Consider the following 25,914-nt stretch of genomic DNA (forward strand, 5'->3'; position numbering starts at 1 on the left):
TCAAACTCACCATGGTCAGCAGAATACGAATCGATGTGTATAGTAATACAAACCCGGTTTGGTCAATGTAGGGGAAACCCTTCATATCAGACAATTGCTATGTATTTGGACCCTGTCAGAGTGCCCTTTTTGGGGAGAGCTGCCCCACCACACACACACTCACACACATTAAAAAACGACCTTATGTCTAATTTACTTTCCTGGGGAAGCAAATAAATACCTACTTTTCATATAATGTTGAAAGGGTTAATTTTTTGCCTGGACAACAGAGTTCAAAATAGACTTCGTAGTCTCGAACGGGATGTCCTTTTCTCTCCGCTGCAACCTCTTTCTCACAGACAGAAGAGATGTTGCGAGTTTGTCTCTGCTTTATCGTTATTTTCATGGCAGGTACTCGACTGAGCTCCAATCTCCAATGTCCTCGCCAAACTTTCACAAGAAACACTCGTCTAGCAGAAAACACGATCAATAATTCCCCCCACTCTTTATCTGAGCCTAAACCTAAACGTAGATTCCATGAGCAAAGCTTCTTTCTTAGAACTGCACGCCTATGGAATTGTCTTCCATTTTCCTGCTTTCCAGCTGACTACAATATGGTTGTGTTCAAGTCTAACGTAAACAAGTTCTTGATGAGCCGTTCCATATAAGTTTTCAAATTTAGCGAATTTCCATTACTAACGGTTAACTATAGTGTCCAATTGTCTACTGTACACTCTTTAACCCTTATCCTCGAGTGGCCTCTTGGCCTTAATAAGTGGAGATGCCTATGTAAAAAAACAACAACAACAAAAAAAAAGGCATTATTTTTGCACCAACCTAATACGAAAAATTGCCGCGTAAAAATGAACGGCCTTTTAATTAGGAGGGACAAAACGTGGCCTATCACCGGTTCTAGATTATTCCTTTGTTGTTCGAAGCAAAGTGAACCCTCTTTGCTTGAAAAATAATTGCCATAAATTCGTTTTCTCTATTTTTTTTTTTTTTTTTTAACCCTTTGACATTTCTGTATTTAAAAGCCCCCCCCCTCTAAATCGACCTTTTTTTTTTTTTTTTATTAATTTTTTTTTTTTTTAATGAAATCGTTTTCCCTTTTCTGTTGAAATGGTCGACTTTGGTTTTTAAAAAAAGAAAAAGGTGAGTTGGAAAAAAAAAATTATTATTATTATTTATAAAAACCCAGCGTAAATACTCCTGACCTCCCCATGTTAATAACGGCGGGATTTCTTTTTTAGATTAGGTCCACCTCCACCACTCCACCACCTCCACAATTTTCCTTTAAATGACGACTTTTATAGGTTTTCAACTATGCTGAATACGGAAATCGCATTGAAATTTTGCAGCAATAAGTAGCTATCGATATATAAGAAGTTGTTTTATTGTATTCTTTGGCGGCCATCTTTGTTACTCGCGTAGGTTTGTTTATTGCGCGCTCACGCGCGTAAAAGATGGCCGCCAAAGAATACAATGCATAATACAACTTTTTATATCTCGATAACTAATTATTTCTGCAAAAATTCAATGAGATTTCCGTATTCAGCATAGTCGTCAGTTAGAAGAACATTGTGGAGGTGAACCTAAACACCACCACCCCAACCTCGGAAGCCGTTCTTAACCTGGGGAGGGGTTATTCCGAAACCCATTCTTAACATAGGGCGGTTGGGGGGGGTATACTACGCTGGGGCAGGTCGTACAAATTAAGAAAAAAAAAATTGACTGTTATCTTCAAGGTCAGCATCCCCCAGTGTTAAAAACGGCTTTCTCGATTGTTGGACAAAAAGAAAATCGTCGGTACTTGTGCATGAAATAAATAACGTTGTTATTTAGAAAGCCATTCTTAACATGAGGAGGGGAGAGTACTGTTTTGTAATTATTCTGTACCTAACAATTTAATAAATGGTACTTATGCAATGAAAGTACCGTGCTGAAATAATAATGTTATTATTTAGAAAGTCATTTTTAACATGGGGGGGGGGGTTGTTTTGTAACTATTCTGTACTTTCACCTAACAATTTAATAAACAACAGATGATACTTGTGCACTTATGTTACCGTGCTGAAATAACGTTATTAATTAGAAAGCCATTCTTAACATGGGGAGGGTGTTTTGTAACTATTCTGTACTTTCACCTAACAATTTAATATCTAAAGATGGTACTTATGCAGAGAAGTTACCGTGCTGAAACAATTACGTCATTTAGAAAGCCATTCTTATCATGGGGAGGGGAGGGTGTTTTGTAACTAATCTGTACTTTCACCTAACATTTTAATAAACAACAGATGGTACTTATGCACTTATGTTACCATGCTGAAATAACGTTATTAATTAGAAAGCCATTCTTAACATGGGGAGGATGTTTGATAATTATTCTGTACTTTCACCTAACAATTTAATAAACAAAAGATGGTACTTTTGTGAGAAGGTACCGTGCTGAAATTATTACGTTATTTAGAAAGCCATTCTTAACATGGGGAGAGGAGGATGTTTTGTAACTATTCTGTACTTTAAGGTACCGTGCTGACATAATGACGTCTGATATGTTTTACTGTCCACAGTCCTTTGAAAAACTGATAAATAAACAAATGTATAACAAACAAACGTTACCAAAGGCAAGATAAATTACTCTTCTACCTAACTGGATAGCTTTTAGTGTTTTTATTTAATGTAAAATGTTTATTCGGTTCGAAAAACAAGCAAGTTCAAAAAGTATGCGACTACAAAAAAAAAAAATAAATGGCCGCGTAACAAATACATTTTTTTTCTGGTCGCGTACCCTTTTGAACTTTGTAAAACACTAAAAACCTTCCCAGTAAGATAGAAAAGTAACTTAGGGTTTGTATTACTGTACACATAGATTCGAAAAAGTTGTCAAAAAACAAATATATAACAAATAAATGTTATCAAAGGCAAGATAAGTTACTTTTCTACCAAACTGGATATATTTTTTGTGTTTTTATTCAATGTAACATATTTATTCAACTCGAAAAACATATAGTGTTTACCGATGTATTCGAAAATTCAAGATGGCGTCTCACAGCCTCTTTAACACCGTAGGTTTGGAAAAAGGTGTTATAAATAAAAAACTATTCAAAATACTATTAAAAACCCGACGAATATATGTCAACCTATGTCACGGTAACATATATTGAGCGAGTTTTTAACAGTATTTTATGTGGGTTTTTATTTATAACACCTTTTCCCAAACTTACCGTGTTAAAGAGAGAATCAGACGCCATCTTGAATTTTCCAATACATCGGTAAACACTGTATGTTTTCGAGCTGAATAAACATGTTACATTGAATAAAAACACGAAAAATATATCCAGTTTGGTAGAAAAGTAACTTATCTTGCTTTTGATAACATTTATTTGTTATATATTTGTTTTTGACAACTTTTTCGAGTCTATGTGTACAGTAATACAAACCCGACAACTAAATATTTTCGTTTACTAGCCAAATAGAAAAGTTACTGTCCAAACCTACATGATTTTTAGAATATGACATCTTCGTTCTGTGACGAGTATGCGCATCAATAGGTGTGTCAGAAATTTTGTGAAAAATATTGAATAATTCCACCCCCTGTCTTTCCAAGCTTGTAACTCCTCGAAAAATGTAATTCAAGACCTAATTTTTTTTCAATTAAAGGAGCAAGGACTAAGGTTTCATTAAACAAAAACAAAAAACAAACAAATGTGTTTTTTTTTTTTTTTTAAGTTTAAAACTTCGGACTTTACAGGTAAATTTAAGTTTTAAACTTCGGACTTTATAGGTAAATTACTAAAAAACACTTCTTTTTTTGTTTTAAATTTGAATATATTATTTATTGATCTTTTATCTTCAATTTGTGATGTATAAAACTTTGGTGAATAAATTATTTACTTTTTAATAGACATTTTAAAATGGGGGGGTGAATTAAAAATAAAGACGTTTGTCTAAAATATTATTTTCGGTTTATTGGAAAGAGCATAAAATTTCACATTGACCCGGAAAATATCGTAAAAATTGAATCAATAGAAAAATTTTGATAGATTTTTAAAGTTTAAAAATTGAAAAATACTGAACTCGTAAAATTCAATTGATTTCATTACTATTTTTGAAATAATATTTCTATTACTTTTAAAACAACTTTAATAGTTTATTTTGGAAGTATAATCCATAAAGAAAATAAACAACATTTTTATATTTTATTCGCAGTTTCGTGTTAGGGGTGTCAAAAATTCCTACAAAAATTCTGATACACCTAGTGCAGCACTAGCAGTGTCAGAAATTTCGTGAAAATAGTGAATAATTCCACCCCATCTTTCCAAGCTTATAACTCCTCGAAAAATGTAATTAAAGCCCTAATTTTTTTTTTCAATTAAAGGAGCAAGGACCAAGGTTTTATTAAAAAAAAAACAAAAAACAAAACAATGTGTTTTTTTTTTTTTAAAAAGGTTTTAAACTTCGGACTTTACAGGTAAATTTCTAAAAAAGCGATTTTTTTTTTTTGTTTTAAATTTGAATATATTATTTATTGACCTTTTCTCTTCAATTTGTGATATATAAAACTCCACGACATAAATTAATTATTTACTTTTTAATAGACATTTCAAAATGAGAGGCGTGAATTATTCGACCCCCTATCTTTCTAAGCTTATAACTCCTCGAAAAATGTAATTCAAGCCCTAATTTTTTTTTCAATTAAAGGAGCAAGGACCAAGGTTTCATTAAAAAAAAAAAAAGACAAAAAGAAACAATGTGTTCTTATAAAATAAGGTTTTAAACTTCGGACTTTACAGGTAAATTTCTAAAAAAGCGATTTTTTTTTTGTTTTAAATTTGAATATATTATTTATTGACCTTTTCTCTTCAATTTGTGATATATAAAACTCCACGACATAAATTAATTATTTACTTTTTAAGAGAAAGTTGAAAATGGGTGACACTTGGGGGGGCGTGAATTTAAAAAAAAACGTTTGTCTAAAATATTATATTCGGTTTATTGGAAAGAACATAAAATTTCACATTGACCCTGAAAATATCGTAAAAATAGAATCAATAGAAAAATTTTGATAGATTTTTAAAATTTAAAAATTGAAAAATATTGAGTTCGGAAAATTCATTACTGTTTTAAAAAAAAAAAAATATTTTTATTACTTTTAAAACAACTGTAATAGTTTATTTTGGAAGTATAATCCATAAAGAAAATAAATAACCCACTTTTAACAGAGAAATTACAAGATTTTTATATTGTATTCGCAGTTTCGTGTTAGGGGTGTCAAAAATTCCTACAAAAATTCTGATACTGCTAGTGCAGCACCTGAAGAACAGATACTACACTTTATTTATGCTGTTTATTTTATCTTTGCACGTCATACACACACGGGTGTTTCTAAAAGTTCGGAACTCTTGACTCTTGTCTCCCAATTTTTCGTCTGCTAAAATTTTAATCCCGTGATTACGGTGTAGCAATGCATCAATCAAATATTGGGTTCGTAAAATTCATTACTGTTTTTGAAAAAATAAAAAATAATATTTCTGTTACTTTTAAAACAACTTTAATAGTTTATTTTGGAAGTATAATCCATAAAGAAAATAAACAACCCGCTTTTAAAAGAGAAATTACGAGTTTTTTTTTAATATTTTATTCGCAGCTAGGTGGGTGTAAAAAATTCCTACAAAAATTCTGATACACCTAGGACTACGCTTGATTTTTCTGTTCTTTTGTTTTTTTTTTAATAAGTGTAATTTTTAATATACAACATATTTTATGTTGATACTTGAAGATATAAACATTCTAATTTCCTCAGATGTTTTTTAAACAGCCTTTGTTTTAAAAAAAAGTATTTTGTTCTATTAAACTTTTATTGTTTAAATAATTTAACTTTTTTTTTTTTAATAAAATGAACAAAGTTGAAAAGATATTTTTCATTCAATATTGAACTTTGGAAGATTGTCAGTGAAAGAAATACGTTTACTAGCCAAATAGAAAAGTTAATAGCCAAATTATGATTTTTAGAATATGGCATCTCCGTTCTGTGATTTTTCTGTGTTTTTTTTTTTTTTTTTTTTTTAATAAGTGTAATTCTAAATATATACTGAATTTTATCACTTTGTTCGTTTTAGTAAAAAAAAAAAAACGTTGAAAAGATATTTTTAACTCATTAGTGAGCTTTGGAAAATTCTCAGTGAGAGAAACACAATTGTCAAAAGATAAGCGTTTCATTTGCAAAATCACTCTCGAATACGACTGTTTCATTTGCAACGTAAAACCCTGGAGGATACAGTAATCAACGGGACAATATTGTAGTAATCGTTAGTAGTGGAAAACTTTGAAAGATTGTCAGTAAAAGAAATACAATCGCCAAAAAATAAGCGTTTCATTTGCAAAATCACTCTCGAATACGACTGTTTCATTTGCAACGTAAAACCCTGGAGGATACAGTAATCAACGGGACAATATTGTAGTAATCGTTAGTAGTGGAAAACTTTGAAAGATTGTCAGTAAAAGAAATACAATCGCCAAAAGATAAGCGTTTCATTTGCAAAATCACTCTCGAATACGACTGTTTCATTTGCAACGTAAAACCCTGGAGGATACAGTAATCAACGGGACAATATTGTAGTAATCGTTAGTAGTGGAAAACTTTGAAAGATTGTCAGTAAAAGAAATACAATCGCCAAAAAATAAGTGTAATTTTTAATATACAACATATTTTATGTTGATACTTGAAGATATAAACATTCTAATTTCTTCAGATGTTTTTTAAACAGCCTTTGTTTTAAAAAAAAGTATTTTGTTCTATTAAACTTTTATTGTTTAAATAATTTAACTTTTTTTTTTAATAAAATGAACATGGAGCAGAGTCTGGCCTACACCTTGCTTCGGATGTTGATGAAGGCAGCTTTCTTTGCGAAGCACTTAGGGTCACTCTGATGTGCATGGAGAAGTTGGAGTTTCTCCTCTAGGAGGGGGTTGAATCTCAGTCATTTTCATGAAACCAGTCTTGGTGCTTCTTTTTCTTCGGTCCAATGATTTCGAGAGCGATGGAGTAGGTGGAGTCTCTGAGGTGTGCCCACTGATCTTTAATAGTGTCAGAGATGGTAAGGGGGACAGATAGCTTGTCGTTGATTGCTTCCTGTAGCTCATGGATGACATCTGGACTTTTCAGTTTCTCCACGTCAAGGCGCTTTGTGACTTTCTGACCCTGAAGCCGCCTCTTGGGTTGGATGTAGAGGCACATTTTGGATATGATCAGGCGGTGGTCTGTCCAACAGTCAGCACCACACACAACCTTGGTCAACCTTACATCTCTCCTGTCCCTTGCCCTGATGATAATGTAGTCGATCAAATGCCAGTGCTGGGAGCGTGAGTGCATCCACGATGTCTTGCTACGGGTGGATAGGCGGAACATGGTGTTGGTGATGGAAAAGTCGTGTGCAACGCAGAAGCTGAGCAGCCGTAGGCCATTGCTATTGCACTTTCCCACTCCATGGTAGCCAAGGACCCGGTCCCAAGTGGAAGGGTCAGTGCCAACGCGGGCATTGAACTACTCTCTCTGCGGAGCAGCGGAGATGAGGCTTTCCGGATCTTCATAAAACTGGTCCTTGATATCTTTGGGGTTAGTCATGGTTGGTGCGTAGGCGCTGATCAGTGTAGCGGTTCTTCCCTTACTGAGCGGGAGTTGCATCTTCATCAGCCGGTTATTGATGCAGTCCGGGATATTGAACTTTGGAAGATTGTCAGTAAAAGAAATACAATCGCCAAAAGATAAGCGTTTCATTTGCAAAATCACTCTCGAATACGACTGTTTCATTTGCAACGTAAAACCCTGGAGGATACAGTAATCAACGGGACAATATTGTAGTAATCGTTAGTAGTGGAAAACTTTGAAAGATTGTCAGTAAAAGAAATACAATCGCCAAAAAATAAGCGTTTCATTTGCAAAATCACTCTCGAATACGACTGTTTCATTTGCAACGTAAAACCCTGGAGGATACAGTAATCAACGGGACAATATTGTAGTAATCGTTAGTAGTGGAAAACTTTGAAAGATTGTCAGTAAAAGAAATACAATCGCCAAAAGATAAGCGTTTCATTTGCAAAATCACTCTCGAATACGACTGTTTCATTTGCAACGTAAAACCCTGGAGGATACAGTAATCAACGGGACAATATTGTAGTAATCGTTAGTAGTGGAAAACTTTGAAAGATTGTCAGTAAAAGAAATACAATTGCCAAAAAATAAGCGTTTCATTTGCAAGATCACTCTCGAATACGACTGTTTCATTTGCAACGTAAAACCCTGGAGGATACAGTAATCAACGGGACAATATTGTAGTAATCGTTAGTAGTGGAAAACTTTGAAAGATTGTCAGTAAAAGAAATACAATCGCCAAAAGATATGCGTTTTATTATTTCTAGTCGCCATTTTGAAAAATCATTCACAAATGCTACTGTTTCACTTGCAATAGAGCCCTGATTATTCTATTAAACTTTTATTGTTTAAATAATTTAACTTTTTTTTTAATAAAATGAACAAAGTTGAAAAGATATTTTTCATTCAATATTGAACTTTGAAAGATTGTCAGTGAAAGAAATACAATCGCCAAAAAATAAGCGTTTCATTATCTCTAGTCGCCATTTTGAAAAATCATTCACAAATGCTACTGTTTCACTTGCAATAGAGCCCTGATTATTCTATTAAACTTTTATTATTTAAATAATTTAACTTTGTTTTAATAAAATGAACAAAGCTGAAAAGATATTTTTCATTCAATATTGAACTTTGAAAGATTGTCAGTGAAAGAAATACAATCGCCAAAAAATAAGCGTTTCATTATTTCTAGTCGCCATTTTGAAAAATCATTCACAAATGCTACTGTTTCACTTGCAATAGAGCCCTGATTATTCTATTAAACTTTTATTATTTAAATAATTTAACTTTGTTTTAATAAAACAAAAAGTTGAAAAGATATTTTTTATTCAATATTGAACTTTGAAAGATTGTCAGTAAAAGAAATACAATCGCCAAAAGATATGCGTTTTATTATTTCTAGTCGCCATTTTGAAAAATCATTCACAAATGCTACTGTTTCACTTGCAATAGAGCCCTGATTATTCTATTAAACTTTTATTGTTTAAATAATTTAACTTTGTTTTAATAAAACAAAAAGTTGAAAAGATATTTTTCATTCAATATTGAACTTTGAAAGATTGTCAGTAAAAGAAATACAATCGCCAAAAAATAAGCGTTTCATTATCTCTAGTCGCCATTTTGAAAAATCATTCACAAATGCTACTGTTTCACTTGCAATAGAGCCCTGATTATTCTATTAAACTTTTATTATTTAAATAATTTAACTTTGTTTTAATAAAACAAAAAGTTGAAAAGATATTTTTCACTCAATATTGAACTTTGAAAGATTGTCAGTAAAAGAAATACAATCGCCAAAAGATAAGCGTTTCATTATCTCTAGTCGCCATTTTGAAAAATCATTCACAAATGCTACTGTTTCACTTGCAATGTAGAGCCCTGATTATTCTATTAAACTTTTATTATTTAAATAATTTAACTTTGTTTTAATAAAACAAAAAGTTGAAAAGATATTTTTCATTCAATATTGAACTTTGAAAGATTGTCAGTAAAAGAAATACAATCACCAAAAGATAAGCGTTTCATTATTTCTAGTCATCACTTTGAAAAATCACTCACAAATGCTACTGTTTCACTCGCAATATAGAGCCATGGTTATATATTTGATTTTTTTTTTGTTTGTTTGACTCCAAAGTATATTTATGTTATAAATTTCAAACAAGTAAAATATTTGTTTATTTTATTTTATTCAAATTAAAACAACGTTTCTATATGGAAACCCATGATGGAAGTTCATTTTTTTTTTATTATGATGGCGACTACGACGACGTCTTTGTCAAAATATCAACAAAATTACAGTTTCTTGAGTTTTTGTTTCACCATTAAACACATTGTGTGTATTGGTGAGGTTTCAAAACGTCGCATTTCATTGTTTTTAAACATGGAACGCAGAGGTAGATCCAATACAAATGTATGGAAGCTATCCCAATCAGCCATAGTGTAACGATATACTGTACGATGGAGAGGTATGTCTGAGGACTTATTACATTTCATCTTTTTTTATTCTTGCGTACGTACTATTCAAACATTTCAAAATACAACCGCTGATATACAACGCGCGGCTCTTTACAAACACACTTTTCTTTCTCCAACTTTACAAAATGGCAAGAAAGAAGAAAAGAAAAGAAAAAAAAAAAAACAAAATACTGAAGATGGAGTATACCTCTGAAATATATTTATGTTATAAATTTCAAACAATTAAAATATTTGTTTATTTTCATAATATTACGTTGTGATTTGGCTTTCAAGCGCACTTGATGCGTATTTTATTTTATTCAAATTAAATCAGCGCTTCTGTAATGGAACTCGGTACTCGTGCACTTATTCATCCGTGCCGAAATAATAACGTTATTATTTAGAAAGCCATTCTTAACATGAGGAGGGGGTGGGTGTTTTGTAACTATTCTATACTTTAACCTAGCAATTTAATAAAAAACACGGGTTTGTATTACTGTACACATAGATTCGAAAAAGTTGTCAAAAAACAAATATATAACAAATAAATGTTATCAAAGGCAAGATAGGTTACTTTTCTACCAAACTGGATATATTTTTAGTGTTTTTATTAAATGTAACATATTTATTCAGCTCGAAAAACATGGTGTTTAACTAGACAAAATACTATTTAAAAAACACCGAATATATGTCAACCTATGTCACGGTAATATATATTGAGCGAATTTCTAACAGTATTTTGTCTAGTTTATTATTTATAACACCTTTTCCCAAACTTACCCTCTCCGAGAGAGAATCGGCCGCCATTTTGAATTTTTCAATACATCGGTAAACACTGCATGTTTTTCGAGCTGAATAAACATGTTACATTGAATAAAAACACGAAAATATATCCAGTTTGGTAGAAAAATAACTTATCTTGCCTCTGATAACGTTTATTTGTTATATATTTGTTTTTTGACAACTTTTTCGAATCTATGTGTACAGTAATACAACAATCAAAAACACATATCATAAAAATGTAATTAAACTTGAAAATACTATTTAAAAATTGCGCGGATCAATACATACCATGTTTTTGTTTCTTAAATTGTTAGGTGAAAGTGCAGCATCTTTCCGCCCTTTAAAAAAACTAATTTAAAAAAAAAAAACTAGGCTTGCTGAAAACGAAAATAACCTTTAAAATTCCAGGAAACAAGGAAGAAATTATAGTTTCAAAAAATTGGGTACCACTTTTCTATATTAATGAAAATTACAGCTAGACGAGTGTTTCTTGTGAAAGTTTGGCGAGGGGGGACCATAAATTGAAGCTCAGTCAAGCACTTTCCATGAAAATAACGATACATCAGAGACAAACTCGCAACATCTCTTCTGTGAGATAGAGGTTGCAAGGAAGAGAAAAGGACATCTCCTACGAGGCTACAAAGTCTATTTTGAACTCTATCAAGGCAGGACAAGTCCTTTCTAGCAGCTCCTGCCCAGATGTGGCAACAGTATTCCATCCTTGGACGTACCTGGCTCTTATATACAGGGTGGCCGAAAAGTCCCAGGACACTATACATGTATTTTTAATAAAACACAGTATTTTTTAATGAAACAAACAGTAAATACTCTGATGTCAGTCATAACCTGAAAAAATAAATGAAATAAATTGTTTTAACAACATTAGAATATTAAAATCAATCATATTTAACAGCATTAAAATAAAAATAGAGTGTCCTGGGACTTTTCGGCCACCCTGTAGATAGAGAATTGCATCAGCAGTGAGATATCTACCGGATCGATAGAAAGATCCCACCATAATAAAAATAAGCACGCACATTATGGCCACCTTTTTTTTTTTTCCAGGGCATTCTCGATTTTCTTAGGGGAGTTTGTTTATTTGGTAATTGTGACCTAGTAGACCAACACAAAACCTACCTTAAAAAACTTTCGGGTATGCTGAAAGCGAATATTGCATTTAAATTTTCTGCAAATAAGTAGTTTTGCCGATATTTGTTATAATTGGTGGCTATTGTTATATGCGCAAGCACACATATTTTTGCCATTTCATAAATTTACTTGATTACCATACTAAGAATGGCTTTCTAAATATTAACATTATTTCAGTATGGTAACATAAGTGCATGAGTGCCAAATATATTTATGAAACAATCTGTTATATATATAAGAGAACATACAACACTTGGCCTTCGGGCCAAGATCAAAGTGTAGTATCTGTTCCAACAGATGCTGCAAGCTATGCCTAGCTATGACTAGCAAAGACCAGATGTGGGGGCAACCCCACATGCCTGACCATTAACCAGCTCCCATTTCCCACCTCTCGGGAGCTGGTCCCCTTTTTCCCTTCCCCCTCCCTTCACTCCTCACATTAAAAATCGGCCTTGTGCCTAATTTGCTCGGTGGGGGAGCAAATAAATACCATCTGTTCTTCAGATGTTGCACTTCAATTTCTTGTTCTCTGTCAGTGGAGGAGAAATCCTTCACGACTGAGACAATTTTTATTTTTGTACCTTTTCACCACGTTAAAAAAACGACCCTGGTGTCTAACTCTGTCCCGTGGGGAGGCATTGTAAATAGGAACAATGTCTTATATATATATACATTTGGTGCTTGTTTAAAATAGTCGACATATAGATTTTTATGTAGTTTTAAGATCTCTAGCTATGGTATAGCTGGAAATATCTTCTCAATTATTAAATCATTTCTCTCTGATAAGAGTAGTAGTTGAGGGGTAAAAATCAGAAGCTCACAGTATTAATGCTGGTGTCCCTCAGGGGTCCATCCTGGGCCCAACTCTTTTCCTGATCTACATTAATGATCTTCCAAATCACATCCTTACATCATTTGTAGACAGTTATGCTGACGACACTATCATTTATGGTAGCACATCTAAGACAGTAAACGACCAAGTTCTCTTCAATTCTCTCTCCTCTGATCTTGATCACGTAGTACAATGGGGAAAAGAGTGGCTGGTTACTTTTAATGCATCTAAAACCAAACTTCTATCTTTACATCATCAACGTTCTGATCCTCATCTGGCATTAATTGAAATGAATTGCTCTCATCTTGACGAGGCCTCATGTTTTGACAAGCTTCTGGGCTTGACCTTTACTCCTGATCTGAAATGGAACACGTACATTAAATATGTTGCCAAGGCCGCTGGAAAAATGGTCGGATCCTTTTATCGATCCAGTAGATATCTCACTGCTGATGCAATTCTCTATCTATATAAGAGCCAGATACATCCAAGGATGAAATACTGTTGCCACATATGGGCAGGAACTGCTAGAAAAGACTTGTCCTGCCTTGATAGAGTTCAAAATAGACTTCGTGGCCTCATAAGAGATGTTCTTTTCTCTTCGCTGCAACCTCTTTCTCACAGAAGAGATGTTGCGAGTTTGTCTCTGCTTTATCGTTATTTTCATGGAAAGTGTTCGACTGAGCTTCAATCTATGGTCCCTCCCCTCGCCAAACTTTCACAAGAAACACTCGTCTAGCTGAAAACACTATCAATAATTCTCCCCACTCGTTATCTGTGCCTTATCCTAAACATTCATGATCAAAGCTTCTTTCTTAGAACTGCACGCCTGTGGAATTGTCTTCCGTTTTCCTGCTTTCCAACTGTCTATAATATAGTAGTAACTCATCTGATAGATTCTATGTTGCAATGAATAAACAAAGTCTGGTAATAATATTCAGCTGCAGAAGTGCCCCCGAAATAACTTAAACGATACCCTCCCCATGTTAAGAATGGAATTCTGTCTTTGCTGCCTTTAGTTTATCCATAAAGATCATTGGCAACAGCACTAAAAAATACCTGGCTGATAAAATAGACTTCATGGCCTGGTGGGAGATGTCCTTTTCTCTTCGCTGCAACCTCTATCTCACAGAAGAGATGTTGCGAGTATATCTCTGCTGTATCGTTATTTTCATGGAAGGTGTTCGACTGAGCTTCAATCTATGGTCCCTCCTCGCCAAATTTTCACAAGAAACGCTAGACTAGCTGAAAAAACATTATCAATAATTTTCCCCACTCTTTATCTGCACCTAAACCTAAACATAGATTCCATGATCAAAGCTTCTTTCTTAGAACTGCACGCCTGTGGAATTGTCTTCCGTTTTCCTGCTTTCCAGCTGACTACAATATGGTTGTCTTCAAGTCCAACATGAACAAGTTTCTGATGAGCCGTTCCACTTAAGTTAACAAATTTACCGAACTTCCATTACTATCGATTACTATATTGTGCTTTTGACTACTCTACACTCTTTAACCCTTATCCTTGAGTGGCCGATCGGCCTTGATAAGTGGTGACGCCCATGTAAAAAAAAAGGTCAAAAATTGAAACAGTGAAATTTTATGCCAAATCATGCCGAAGTTTAAAGAAAAGTTCATTTTTAAAACTTGTTTTTAACAAAATCCCATTAAGTTGATAATAATATTTCTGTTTAAATATGCCAACATTTGTAGGAGAGGAAAAAATTTAATGGGAAATGTCTACATTTTTTTTAAATTGAAATTAAGAATTTCATGTCAATCCTACATTCACGCATTCATTCATTACACGAGAGCACGCGACTAATGGCTATCGGCCTTGTTTTATTATTAAAAGTTGAAATGAGATGCTTGACTAAAACATTAGATGACTAATAACAAAATGAAAAAGAAAAAAAAAAATTGCATTTTTAAAAAAAAAAACCAAAGAAAACTGTCGAGCTGGCAACTAAGATGCTGTCATTTTTTTTCTTCTTAGCATTCATTTTTTTAAAATCATTTTTAATCATTTTTTTTAAATTTGTTTATTTTCAAATGATTGAAATGAAATGTCAGATTAAGAAAAATTGTATTTGTCTAGAAATAAGAAAACACTTATCTTTTGCTGATTATGGTTTTACTCACCAATAATCTTTTAATGTCATTTCAACCAATATTTTGTTTTTAAATAAAAAGACAAATTATTTAAACATTAAAAGTTTAATGTAAGAATATTTTTTTTTTTAACCAAAGAAATTGAATGTTTATTCTTTCAAGCCTTAGCATAAAATTTAGTGTATAGAATGACACTTATTTAAACAAAAAATAAATAAATAAACATAAATATATATATATATATATATATATATTATATGTACGAGCAAACAGTTAATAAAACATGTTAAAAAACACTTTGAAAAGAGTTAAAAACATATTTAATCTGAAAAGGAGACACTTGATAAGTGGATAGTCCTTAATCCGTGGAGTTTCTATCTATTTTTATATTATCTATATATATAAAAATGTAAATGTTGGTTCGTTCTAAAAGAATAAAACCCTATTTCTACGTTACCAATTTATTTGAAATTTTCAGACAACATCATCTTTAGAGTCGAGGTATGTTTTTATGTTATTGAAATAAATTTACCTCGCGAATTATTAAAATATTAAATAAAATAAATATATTTTTTTAACCGTTACTGCGAATCTGTTCTGTTGATAAAACTGAACTTCCGGTTCGATTCATTTCACAGCCACGAATTGACGAAATATATCGTATTTGACTGAAGTATTTTTCAATTTTGAAGTCGATTGATTCATTTTGAATTAGTTCCCCTGTAATTAACTTGGATTATAATAAATTTGAAATAAAAATAAAAAATAAAAATTAGATTTATTTATATAACATTAACTTTCAATTTGAAGTTAATTATTTCTCATTTTGAAGTTGATGAATTTTTTTTTCTCCCCCTCCCCCGACAAAAAGAGGGTGGACCTGTAAATTCGCCCTTGTCTGTTCATCTGTCCGCACTTTTCTCAATAACTATGCCTTAGAATTTTTTTGAAAAACTCCGGTTGCCCCCCCCCCCCCTAGGGGGTGCCTTTCGGGTTAAAATGGCTAAAATTGACACTTTTGTGCGTATCAAAAAAAAAGTATTTTTCAACGAAAACTTATTCTTAACATTCCATTTACTTAAAAGAAGAAAAAAAATCTATTGAAAAATTTCTACATTTTTGTTTTTTAACCAAGTTTCATTTTAGAAAGGGAACTATAGAAAAGCAACTCAGAAACAACAAATTCTTCAGATAAAAGGAGATGTAGGATCCCCCAATGATTTAAAAAATATGATAATAGATTTTAATAAATGTCTGTTATCATGAATAAAGGTCATATGCGCACAATTTTCTTTTGTATATTAAACATTAAAATTGAGAATCTAAAACGATGTACGACATTTTTTTAATAATGGTTGATTTATTTAAATATATTTTCCTAGAACTAGAATATGTTTGTTTTGTTTTACATTTTCAAATGTAAATATCTCGATAAATTAAAGGCGAATTACTCTGCATCTACATTTAAGGAGTCAAGTTAAATATAACAAAATATTTCACACTTAAATGACAACATTTCTAAAGTGTGTTTCACGTAAAATGAATTAATTTCATCTTAGTTAAAAAATTCTTATATTAAATCTGAGAAAGTACTTCTACAATGACATGAAACTTTTCTTAACAAGACATGAGGTTTTTTTTTTTTACAAAGGCATCACCACATTATCAAGGCCCAGAGGCCACTCAAGGATAAGGGTTAAAGAGTTACAGTAGAAATTGGTCAATATAGTAATCATTAGTAATGAAAATTTGGTAAATTTGATAACTTATATGGAACGGCTCATCAAGAACTTATTTACTTTAGACTTGAACACAACCATATTGTAGTCAGCCGGAAAGCAGGAAAACGGAAGACAATTCCACAGGCGTGCATGTTCTAAGAAAGAAGCTTTGTTCATGGAATCTACGTTTAGGTTTAGGCACAGATAAAGAGTGGGTGAAATTATTGATAGTGTTTACAGCTAGACGAGTGTTTCTTGTGAAAGTTTGGCGAGGGGGGGACCATAGATTGAAGCTCAGTTGAACACTTTCCATGAAAATAACGATACATCAGAGACAAACTCGCAACATCTCTTCTGTGAGATAGAGGTTGCAAGGAGGAGAAAAAGACATCTCCTACGAGGCAACGAAGTCTATTTTGAACTCTATCAAGGCAGGACAAGTCCTTTCTAGCAGCTCCTGCCCAGATGTGGCAACAGTATTCCATCCTTGGACGTACCTGGCTCTTATATAGATAGAGAATAGCATCAGCAGTGAGATATCTACCGGATCGATAGAAAGATCCCACCATTTTTCCAGCGGCCTTGGCAACAGATTTGATATACGTGTTCCATTTAAGATCAGGAGTAATGGTCAAGCCCAGAAGCTTGTCAAAACTTGAGGCCTCTTGAAGACGGGAGCCATTCATTTCAATTGATGACAAATGTGGATTAGAATGTTGATGAATGATGTAAAGAGAGAAGCTTGGTTTTAGATGCATTAAAAGTAACCAGCCACTCCTTTCCCCATTGTACTACGTGCTCAAGATCAGAGGAGAGAGAATTAGAGAGAACTTGGTCGTTTACTGTCTTAGATGTGGTACCATAAATGGAAGTGTCGTCAGCATAAATGTCTACAAATGATGTAAGGATATGATTTGGAAGATCATTAATGTAGATCAGGAAGAGTTGGGCCCAGGATGGATCCCTGAGGGACACCGGCATTAATACTGTGAGCTTCTGATTTTTACCCCTCAACTACTACTCTTATGAACCTATCAGAAAGAAATGATTTAATAATTGAGAAGACTTTTCCAGCTATACCATAGCTAGCGATCTTATGAAGTAAACCTTTATGCCATACCCTATCAAAGGCTTTTGATATGTCAAGAGCAATTGCCCTAGAAAGATTGCCACCGTCGAGAGATTTGCTAATCCTATGCGATATAACTGTAAGGACATCTGCTGTAGATCTAGCAGAACGGAAACAATATTGAGTGTCGCTAAGAAGGTTATTTTTGTTGAGATGGTTGATTACTTCTGTATTTAACACAGATTCTAGCAACTTACTCATGACGCACAGGAGACTTATTGGCCTGTACTGAGAGGGGGATGAGCGATCACCTGAATTCTTAAATACAGGGCATACTGATGAGATTTTCCAGGGAGATGGGAAACTATTCTCCTTAAGACAACGTTTAAATAGTTTTGTAAGTATGGGCGCTAGTTCAGGTTGAAGTTTTTTGAGTACTATAATTGGAATACCATCAGACTCGAATCAAGGTTTTTGATTAGCTTCGCAACATCACGTACAGATGTACGTATATCACATAGCGTGTTTTCTGATACAGGAGGAAATATTGGGGGTTGGCGGTCTTGGTCGCAAAGGGTAGAATTAGCTGAAAAGTTCTTGACAAAGAGTTTGGCTTTGTCTGATGCTGACGAGATTACCTCAGGTCCATTGATAATAGTTGGGATGGAGCACACGCTTCTGTTCAGGATTCTGTTTGCTATTTGCCAAAACTGGTGGGAACCAAGCCGCTGCTCAGCTACTTTGGACTTAACAGATTGAGCATACAACTCTCTTGCGTTCCTTATTACTTTCTTACAGTGGTTGCTGGCAGTCCTGAAAACGGCTTTAGTTTCCATACATCTATTACGTTTGAAGCAGTGGAAAAAGTGATTTCTGTGCGCAATGGCAGCAGCACATTCTGGAGAGAACCATGGCTGGCTGTTAGGTTTTTGCTGAAACTTTTTAGAGGGTATGAAATGGTCAATACCTACAATTAACCATTCAGTCAGGTCTAATACTATAGAGGACACATCCTTTTTAAACATGGAATGCAGAGGTAGATCAGATATAAATGTACAGAAGCTATCCCAGTCAGCCTTAGTGTATCGATATACTGTACGATGAAGAGGTACGTCTGGGGACTTATTACATTTCATTTTTATCTTAATTGATACAACAGAGTGGTCGGAAGATCCAAGAGGCGACAGAACAGAAACTGAACATAGTTCTGGGCAAGTTGTGAGAAAAAGGTCTAGTAGGCTCGCATACTGGCCGTCATTATCGGGCACACGGGTAGGTTCCTGAACAATCTGAGTGAGGTCATAGGCAATGGAGAAATCATGACAGAACCTCCCCTCATCATCGGTCTTGTTTGAGTGTGTCAACCATTCGACGTCGTGAACATTGAAGTCTCCACATACGTGAATGTTAGCTGAAGGATAAGTAGAAAGGACTTGGTCAATTTTCTCAGATATGCTTTGAAAGATAGTAACTCCGCTGTTGTGGGGGCGATAGAGAGTAAATATAAATGCAGTAGTGTGAGCTAAAGCAACCCGGAAGCACATATAGGGTAAGTTAGGATCTTCCCTGGAGATGTCCCTCCCACATGGAAAGCTATCTTTAATATAGGCACATATTCCATGCCCATGGCGATCTTTGGGGTCAGATTTAGAAGTTAGAGTATCCTGTAATTGCAAACTCATCTAGGGAAATAGCCTGTCCAATGCCAGTTTCACTTAAAAATAAAAGGTCTGGTTTAGTCTCCTGTAATTGGGTTTCAACCTCTGGAAGGTTAGAACGAAGACCCCTGATGTTGGAGAAGGAGACATGGTAGTAGGGGTCTACGTTGGAAGTTGGAGAACCGGGTTTAATCGTGTATTTTTTCTTGAAACGTGTCATGATGAAATTTTGGAATTTGTGGACTAGGTCGTCAGATTTACTTCGAGCTGGACAGAGAGGGGAAACTAAGAGAGAAAAAGAAACGAAGAATTTTTTTTTTTTTTGTAGCAAATGATAAGGTAAAGCCGTAACAATTACCCACTAGTATGGCATCGAGAAGCCCCACCAGAAGCTACTGCATGGTCCAGATTCCATTCACCAAATGGCAATACAGCAGCCCCAGTACTTTGCACCTGCTGATAGGACAGCCTCCTTAGTGGTTAATCCAAGGTTCGGGTCCCTGACTATCAGGCGGATAACGTCAGCCCAGACAAAACGTTTACCTCCAGCACCCTTACTAGTGACATGGCTACAAGGATAGACATAGAAACAGAAAATCTCGACCAACTCTGCCAACTGTTCACGCAAAATACTGCCAACCTAGAAAACAGCTTTTTCTTCTCCCTTTGTCAGAAAAATCACTCATTAAAAAATGAGGACTGAGGGACAAATAAGAAGAAGCGAGAGTAACAGGAGCTGCCGATAACGCATCCACAATGCGTTTTCTACTCTCCATTAAAAAAAAACTATTAAGTATTGTACTTAATAAAAGTCCAACGGACGTGTTTATGGGAAAGTATGGTGATAGATTCCCCTCTCACGAACTAAAAATGAGTACAATTAGGTAATCTATTTTTGCAATCAACTCGGTAGATAAATAAACATTTATGGACGAGAAAAAAAAGCTAGCATTTAATACAACAGAAATACATAAATTAAATACTGAAATAAAATGTAGTTATTAATATTTGAATCTAAAAATAAAAAGTGCGAATTAGTAGAGAAAATCACTTATCACAACAACGCTTCCGTCTCCAAACTGCAAACTAGTGAAGAATTTAACTTTTAATAGCGTTCAGAAGATTTTTTTTTTTTTTTTAAATTAACCGTTAAGAGAAAGCGTGATTTTATTCTGAACTTTAACTAGTCACGTTTTAAGAAACTTATGATATAAAAGAAAAGCAGATGGGGGGGTTTCTTCCGAAGTTAGTTGGTGATGTTATAAGTAATTGCAAGATAAGATGGGAGCCAGAAATTAGGGGTGGGGGACTGAAAATGATAATATAATGGATTGATTATACAATATTTAAGATCAACTTGGTAAATAAACATTTATGGACGAGAAAAAAAAAAAAAAAAAAAGCTAGCATTTAATACAACAGAAATACATAAATTAAATACTGAAATAAAATGTAGTTATTAATATTTGAATCTAAAAATAAAAAGTGCGAATTAGTAGAGAAAATCACTTATCACAACAACGCTTCCGTCTCCAAACTGCAAACTAGTGAAGAATTTAACTTTTAATAGCGTTCAGAAGATTTTTTTTTTTTAAATTAACCGTTAAGAGAAAGCGTGATTTTATTCTGAAGGTCATCTAACTTAAGCAACTGAAAGAAATATTACTTCAAAGTCAAAAATTTAAACGGTGAAATTTTATGCCAAATCGTGCCAAAGTAATATCTTTAAAGAAAGGTTCATTTTTAAACTTTGTGTTTTTAACAAAATCCCTTTTAGTTAATTTTCAGCCAACATTTGTAAGAAAGAAAAAATTTAATGGGAAATTTCTACATTTTTTAATTGATTTGTATATCGTATTTCACCAAAGTATTTTTTAACGAAAACTCGTTCTTAAAATTTCAATTAGAAAATGTAGAAATTTCCCATTAAATTTTTTCTTTCTTACAAATGTTGGCTGAAAATTAACTAAAAATCCCAATATTTAAAAAAAATAAATAAATTTGCAGAAAGATCTTTATGATTTACATACCTGTCACAGAACAAAGATGGCATATTCCAAAAATCACATAAATTGAACAAGTAGTTGTTTCTTTTTTTAACTAAGAAAATCAAATTTTATGAGGAAGCAAAATGAAGGGGTTTGATCTACCATGTTTTATAAATAAGGGAAGACAACTCAATTCGAACTATTGAAATTAAAGTCAGCCTTGTCATGATTGCAATCTACCATTAAAATCACCAAAATTCGTAATAACATGATTTTATAAATATAGAGAAAAAAAAATATCCATTGGAAAATTTCTATATTTTTTGGCTTTTTCATTGAGAGAACTACTTTTTTTTATTTTAGACAGGAAACTATGGAGAGGAGCCCAGAAAAAACAAATTCTACAGGTAGTCTAGAGTTAAAAGACGACGTAAGATCTCCTACTGACATGAACCTTTTCTCAATAATCTATGAAGTCACCTGATGTAAAGAACTAAATAAATACTACTTCAAGGTCAAAAATTATGCAAGTTCACCACATCGCAAAAGCAAATCTTTCTGACAAACAGATATTTTAACAGTCATCACTGAACGCATTTACCATGTTGGTTGAGTATCATTTGGGCATAGAGAGATAATCAATGATATTGATGAAATAAATAACTGAATCGTGAGAATGTCGACTGGTGCCGTCAAGAGCGAATCCCTCGTGCGGTGAGGAGAAGTTGACACTGATAAGAATTTAGATAGCTGCATGTGGAGGCCCTAATTAAGTTAGTCATGGGGCGTGGCCGATCCGAAGATTTTATCAGGGAATGACGGGGGTCGGCAGTAATTTCTCGAGCTCTGTTGGGAAGGTTAGAATTGCCCAAATTTAGAGGGGATCCGGGTGAACTGTATAATTGTATCACCAAGAAAAGCTCATTTATAAAATCTGTGTTTTTTTTTTTAAGAACGTCCCGTGTAGTTTAAACTTTTTAATCTTTTAATTTTTAATCGAAATACATATTGTACCTATTTACAATGCCTCCCCACGGGACAGAGTTAGACACCAGGGTCGTTTTTTAATGTGGAGAAAAGGTACAACAATAAAAAATTGTCTCAGTCGTGAAGGACTGCTCCTCCACCGAAAAAGAACAAGAAATGGAAGTGCAACATCTGAAGAACAGATACTACACTTTGATCTTGACCAAAAGGCCAAGTAGTACCATAGCTTATTCTTAAAATCCCAGTTTGGTTGATTTGAAACCAGCATTTGTAAAGAAAAGAAAGAAAAATTTCTAAATTTTTTTTTTTTTACTTTTTAATTAAAAGATATGCTTTTTTTTTTTTTCGTTTCAGAATGGAAACTATAGAAAGCAGCCTATAAAAAATGAATTCTACGGATAGTTCCCTATTAAGAAGTGATGCAGGATTCCAACTGGAGCGGGAGTAATCTTGGCAACAGATTTGATGTCTGATTAGGAGTGAAGGTTAGTTCCAAAAGCTTGTCAAGACTTGGAGCTTCCCCAAGACAGACCCCCCCCCCCAAAAAAAAAAGTTTCAAATCTAATAGGTCCCACACTATTGGTTCAACTCCAATTTTTGCCTCACTGGATATCCCTGATAATCGTTAATAGGATACCCAGCTGACGATGCAAAAGAAAAATTAGCAGTGTCAGTAGATTTGTTTATCACGCATGCATACAAACCTGACAGCCAATAAATTACAGTGCATAATACAGGTCATGTTATCCCTATAAGTACTTGTTGTTGCAAATATGAATGAGATTTTCTCAATTAGCATAATCGAACACCTTTAAAAGTCGTTAAAGAAAACCCTAACCCTAACCCTAACGTAAAAATTTACTCCCCACTAATAAAAAGAGTACATGTGCGCAATGTTGAGAATCCAGTGGATGGTATTGACGAAACATATATTTTTATTTCGCCGACAATTGTAATACATTGCACATGTTTAAATAAATATATTTGAATAAAATACATGAAAAATTATGTCTGAAAAAATGTTTTAAAAACTATGTTTAAAAAATATAATTAATTGCTTAAACAAAAGTACAAAGCGAGCGAATGAGTGAGAGAGATGAAATAAAAGTTTTTCTTCGGCGAGAAAGCGAGCGAGAGCAGGGGAGAGAGAGTTTGGGAGAATCTATACAGAGAGTGGTATAATCATGGTGCATCCCTTGTTTTACAAGTACTTTAATGAAATCTACTCTGATGAGCTCATAGCACTTGTGTATATACTCCCGACTAATCCAACAAGCAGCAAAGTCCCACCCCTTCATTGTTGAGGTCCTTAGATGCAGGAAAGTCTTTTACTTTAATAGTTTATTCCTTCAGACTGTTTGACTTTGGAATCCCATCCTTGTTTCCTGCTTCCCTAACTGTACTAACTTGCAGAAAGTTAAATGTAATGTGAACAGACATCTTGCTGTTCAACTCCCCACAATTCCCTATTATACATTCCTTTCATTTGGGGCAGGATGAGGGGGGGGGGTTAGAGTGATTATGATGAAAGAAGAAAAGCTTGGTTTTTGACGCATTGAAATTAACCAGCCACCTTTTTCCCCATTGCACCACAAATTTCTACATTGTTTTTACTTTTTAATTGAAAGAAAAAAAACTTTTTTTATTTTAAAATGGAAACCATGGAAAACAGCTCAGAAAAAACGAATTCTACAGATAGTCCGCCATTAAAAGGGGACACGGGATCCCCTACAGATATGAAACCTTTCACTTGTGGATATTTTGAGACTTGTTAATGTTTTTAGTAAACACCAAGTGAATTTGGAAGTAGAACACACACACACAACGTTAATAAGAATTTTCTACATCTTTTAAATTTGATCAAAGCTTACTCTTAAAATCCTGTTTAGTTAATTTGAAACCAACATTTGTAAAAAAAAAAAGAAAATCTATCGTAAATTTTTTTTAGTTTTTAATTGAACGACATAATTTTAAAACAGAAACTGCATTAAAATAAACCAGCCACCTTTTTCCCCATTGCACCAAAAATTTCTACATTTTTTTTTCTTTTTAATATAAAGACATACCTTGTTTCATTTTAAAATGGAAACTGCAGAAAACAGCTCAGAAAAAACGGATTCTACAGATGGTCCACCATTAAAAGGGGACGCGGGATCCCCTGCTGACATGAAACCTTTCACTTGCGAAGTGTGCTATCTTTGTTTTCCACTAGAGTCAGATTTATCGAAACACATGCAAGAGCATGTCGAAGAGAAACCATATTCCTGTGATGTGTGCGGTATGTCTTTCATGGCAGAGAATAAACTAATCGAACATCTTCAAACCCATGCCGAATCGAAGCCGTATATCTGCAAATTCTGTGGCGTCTGTTTTGAACAGAATTATGACTTGGAGGTGCACCTGCAGGTGCATGTTGATAAAAAGAAACCATTTCCGTGTTTGTTGTGCACGTCGGCTTTTACGTTACGGTCGAACCTGAAGCAGCATATGCAGGTCCATACCGGGGTAAAGCCACATGCTTGTGACGTGTGCGGCTCTTGTTTTTCCCTAAAGTCGGATTTGAAAAGACATAAAAGGAAACACACAGGAGAGAAACCCTATAAGTGTGAAGAGTGCAGTACAGCTTTCGCACGGAAGTCGAACCTCAAGGAACATATCCAAATGCACATCGGCGAGAAGCGGTTTAGTTGCGAGGTTTGCAATTATGCGTTTCTAAAAAAGTCGCACCTGGTCCAACACATGCGAACTCACAGCGGGGAGAGACCATATTCCTGTGACCTATGTCCATCCTCCTTTGCTCAGATCTCCGTTCTGAAACAGCATGTCCGCATACACACAGGAGAGAAACCGTTTTTATGTCAACTCTGCAACATGTCGTTCGCCCATAGGACGAATCTGATCACGCATATGCGTAAGCACTCCGGAAACAAACCCCATTCTTGTGGAACCTGCGGAGCCAGTTTCGCCCGGAAGTGCGAGCTGGCGAGCCACAACGCTACGCACGTTGGAGAGAAACCGTTTCCCTGCCTGAAGTGCGATTCGTCGTTCAAGCGGAAGGGGAACTTGAAGGCACACATGCTGACCCACAGCGGGGAGAAACCGCACGTCTGTGACGTGTGCAAGGTATGTTTCGCGCTGAAGGCGCATCTCGTCAGCCATCAGCGTATACACAGCGGAGCGAAACCATTCTCTTGTAACGTGTGTCACAAGAGTTTTGCAACAAGTTCGTTCATCAAAGAACACATGAGACAACACTCGGGTGAAAAGCCATATTCTTGCAAAATCTGTGAGTCGAAGTTTTCTTATCGGAACAGTTTCAGAAGACACGCGCAAATGCACACCGACGCCAAAAAATATTCGTGTGAAACCTGCGGAAAGTCTTTTACAAATAAATCGTACGTGAAACAACATATGTTAAAACACGCAAAAGAAAAACAATGATAAACATTCGCCCTTCCCTCCCCATATTAAGAATGGCTTCAATGGATACAAAATAAAATATATTAAAAAATAATTTTTAACTCTGCAGTATTA

General features: G+C 34.3%; 1 protein-coding gene across 1 annotated transcript; it reads left to right on the forward strand.

Moving 5' to 3' along the window:
• Positions 1-892: 892 nt before the first annotated feature.
• On the forward strand, positions 893-25,914 carry LOC145271423 (uncharacterized). Its single transcript, XM_080126953.1, has 2 exons — positions 893-1,134; positions 22,735-25,914. Exon 2 carries the CDS (start codon positions 24,463-24,465, stop codon positions 25,819-25,821), a length of 1,359 nt encoding a protein of 452 aa, XP_079983079.1. The 5' UTR covers positions 893-1,134; positions 22,735-24,462; the 3' UTR covers positions 25,822-25,914.

The sequence above is a fragment of the Euprymna scolopes genome, chromosome 46 (genome assembly GCF_053919585.1).
Source record: "Euprymna scolopes isolate OS-2025 chromosome 46, ASM5391958v1, whole genome shotgun sequence".
NCBI classification, from domain to species: domain Eukaryota; kingdom Metazoa; phylum Mollusca; class Cephalopoda; order Sepiida; family Sepiolidae; genus Euprymna; species Euprymna scolopes.

Coding starts and splice junctions, on each gene's coding strand:
- LOC145271423 (XM_080126953.1), top strand. CDS start 24,463: ATGGAAACTGCAGAAAACAGCTCAGAAAAAACGGATTCTACAGATGGT.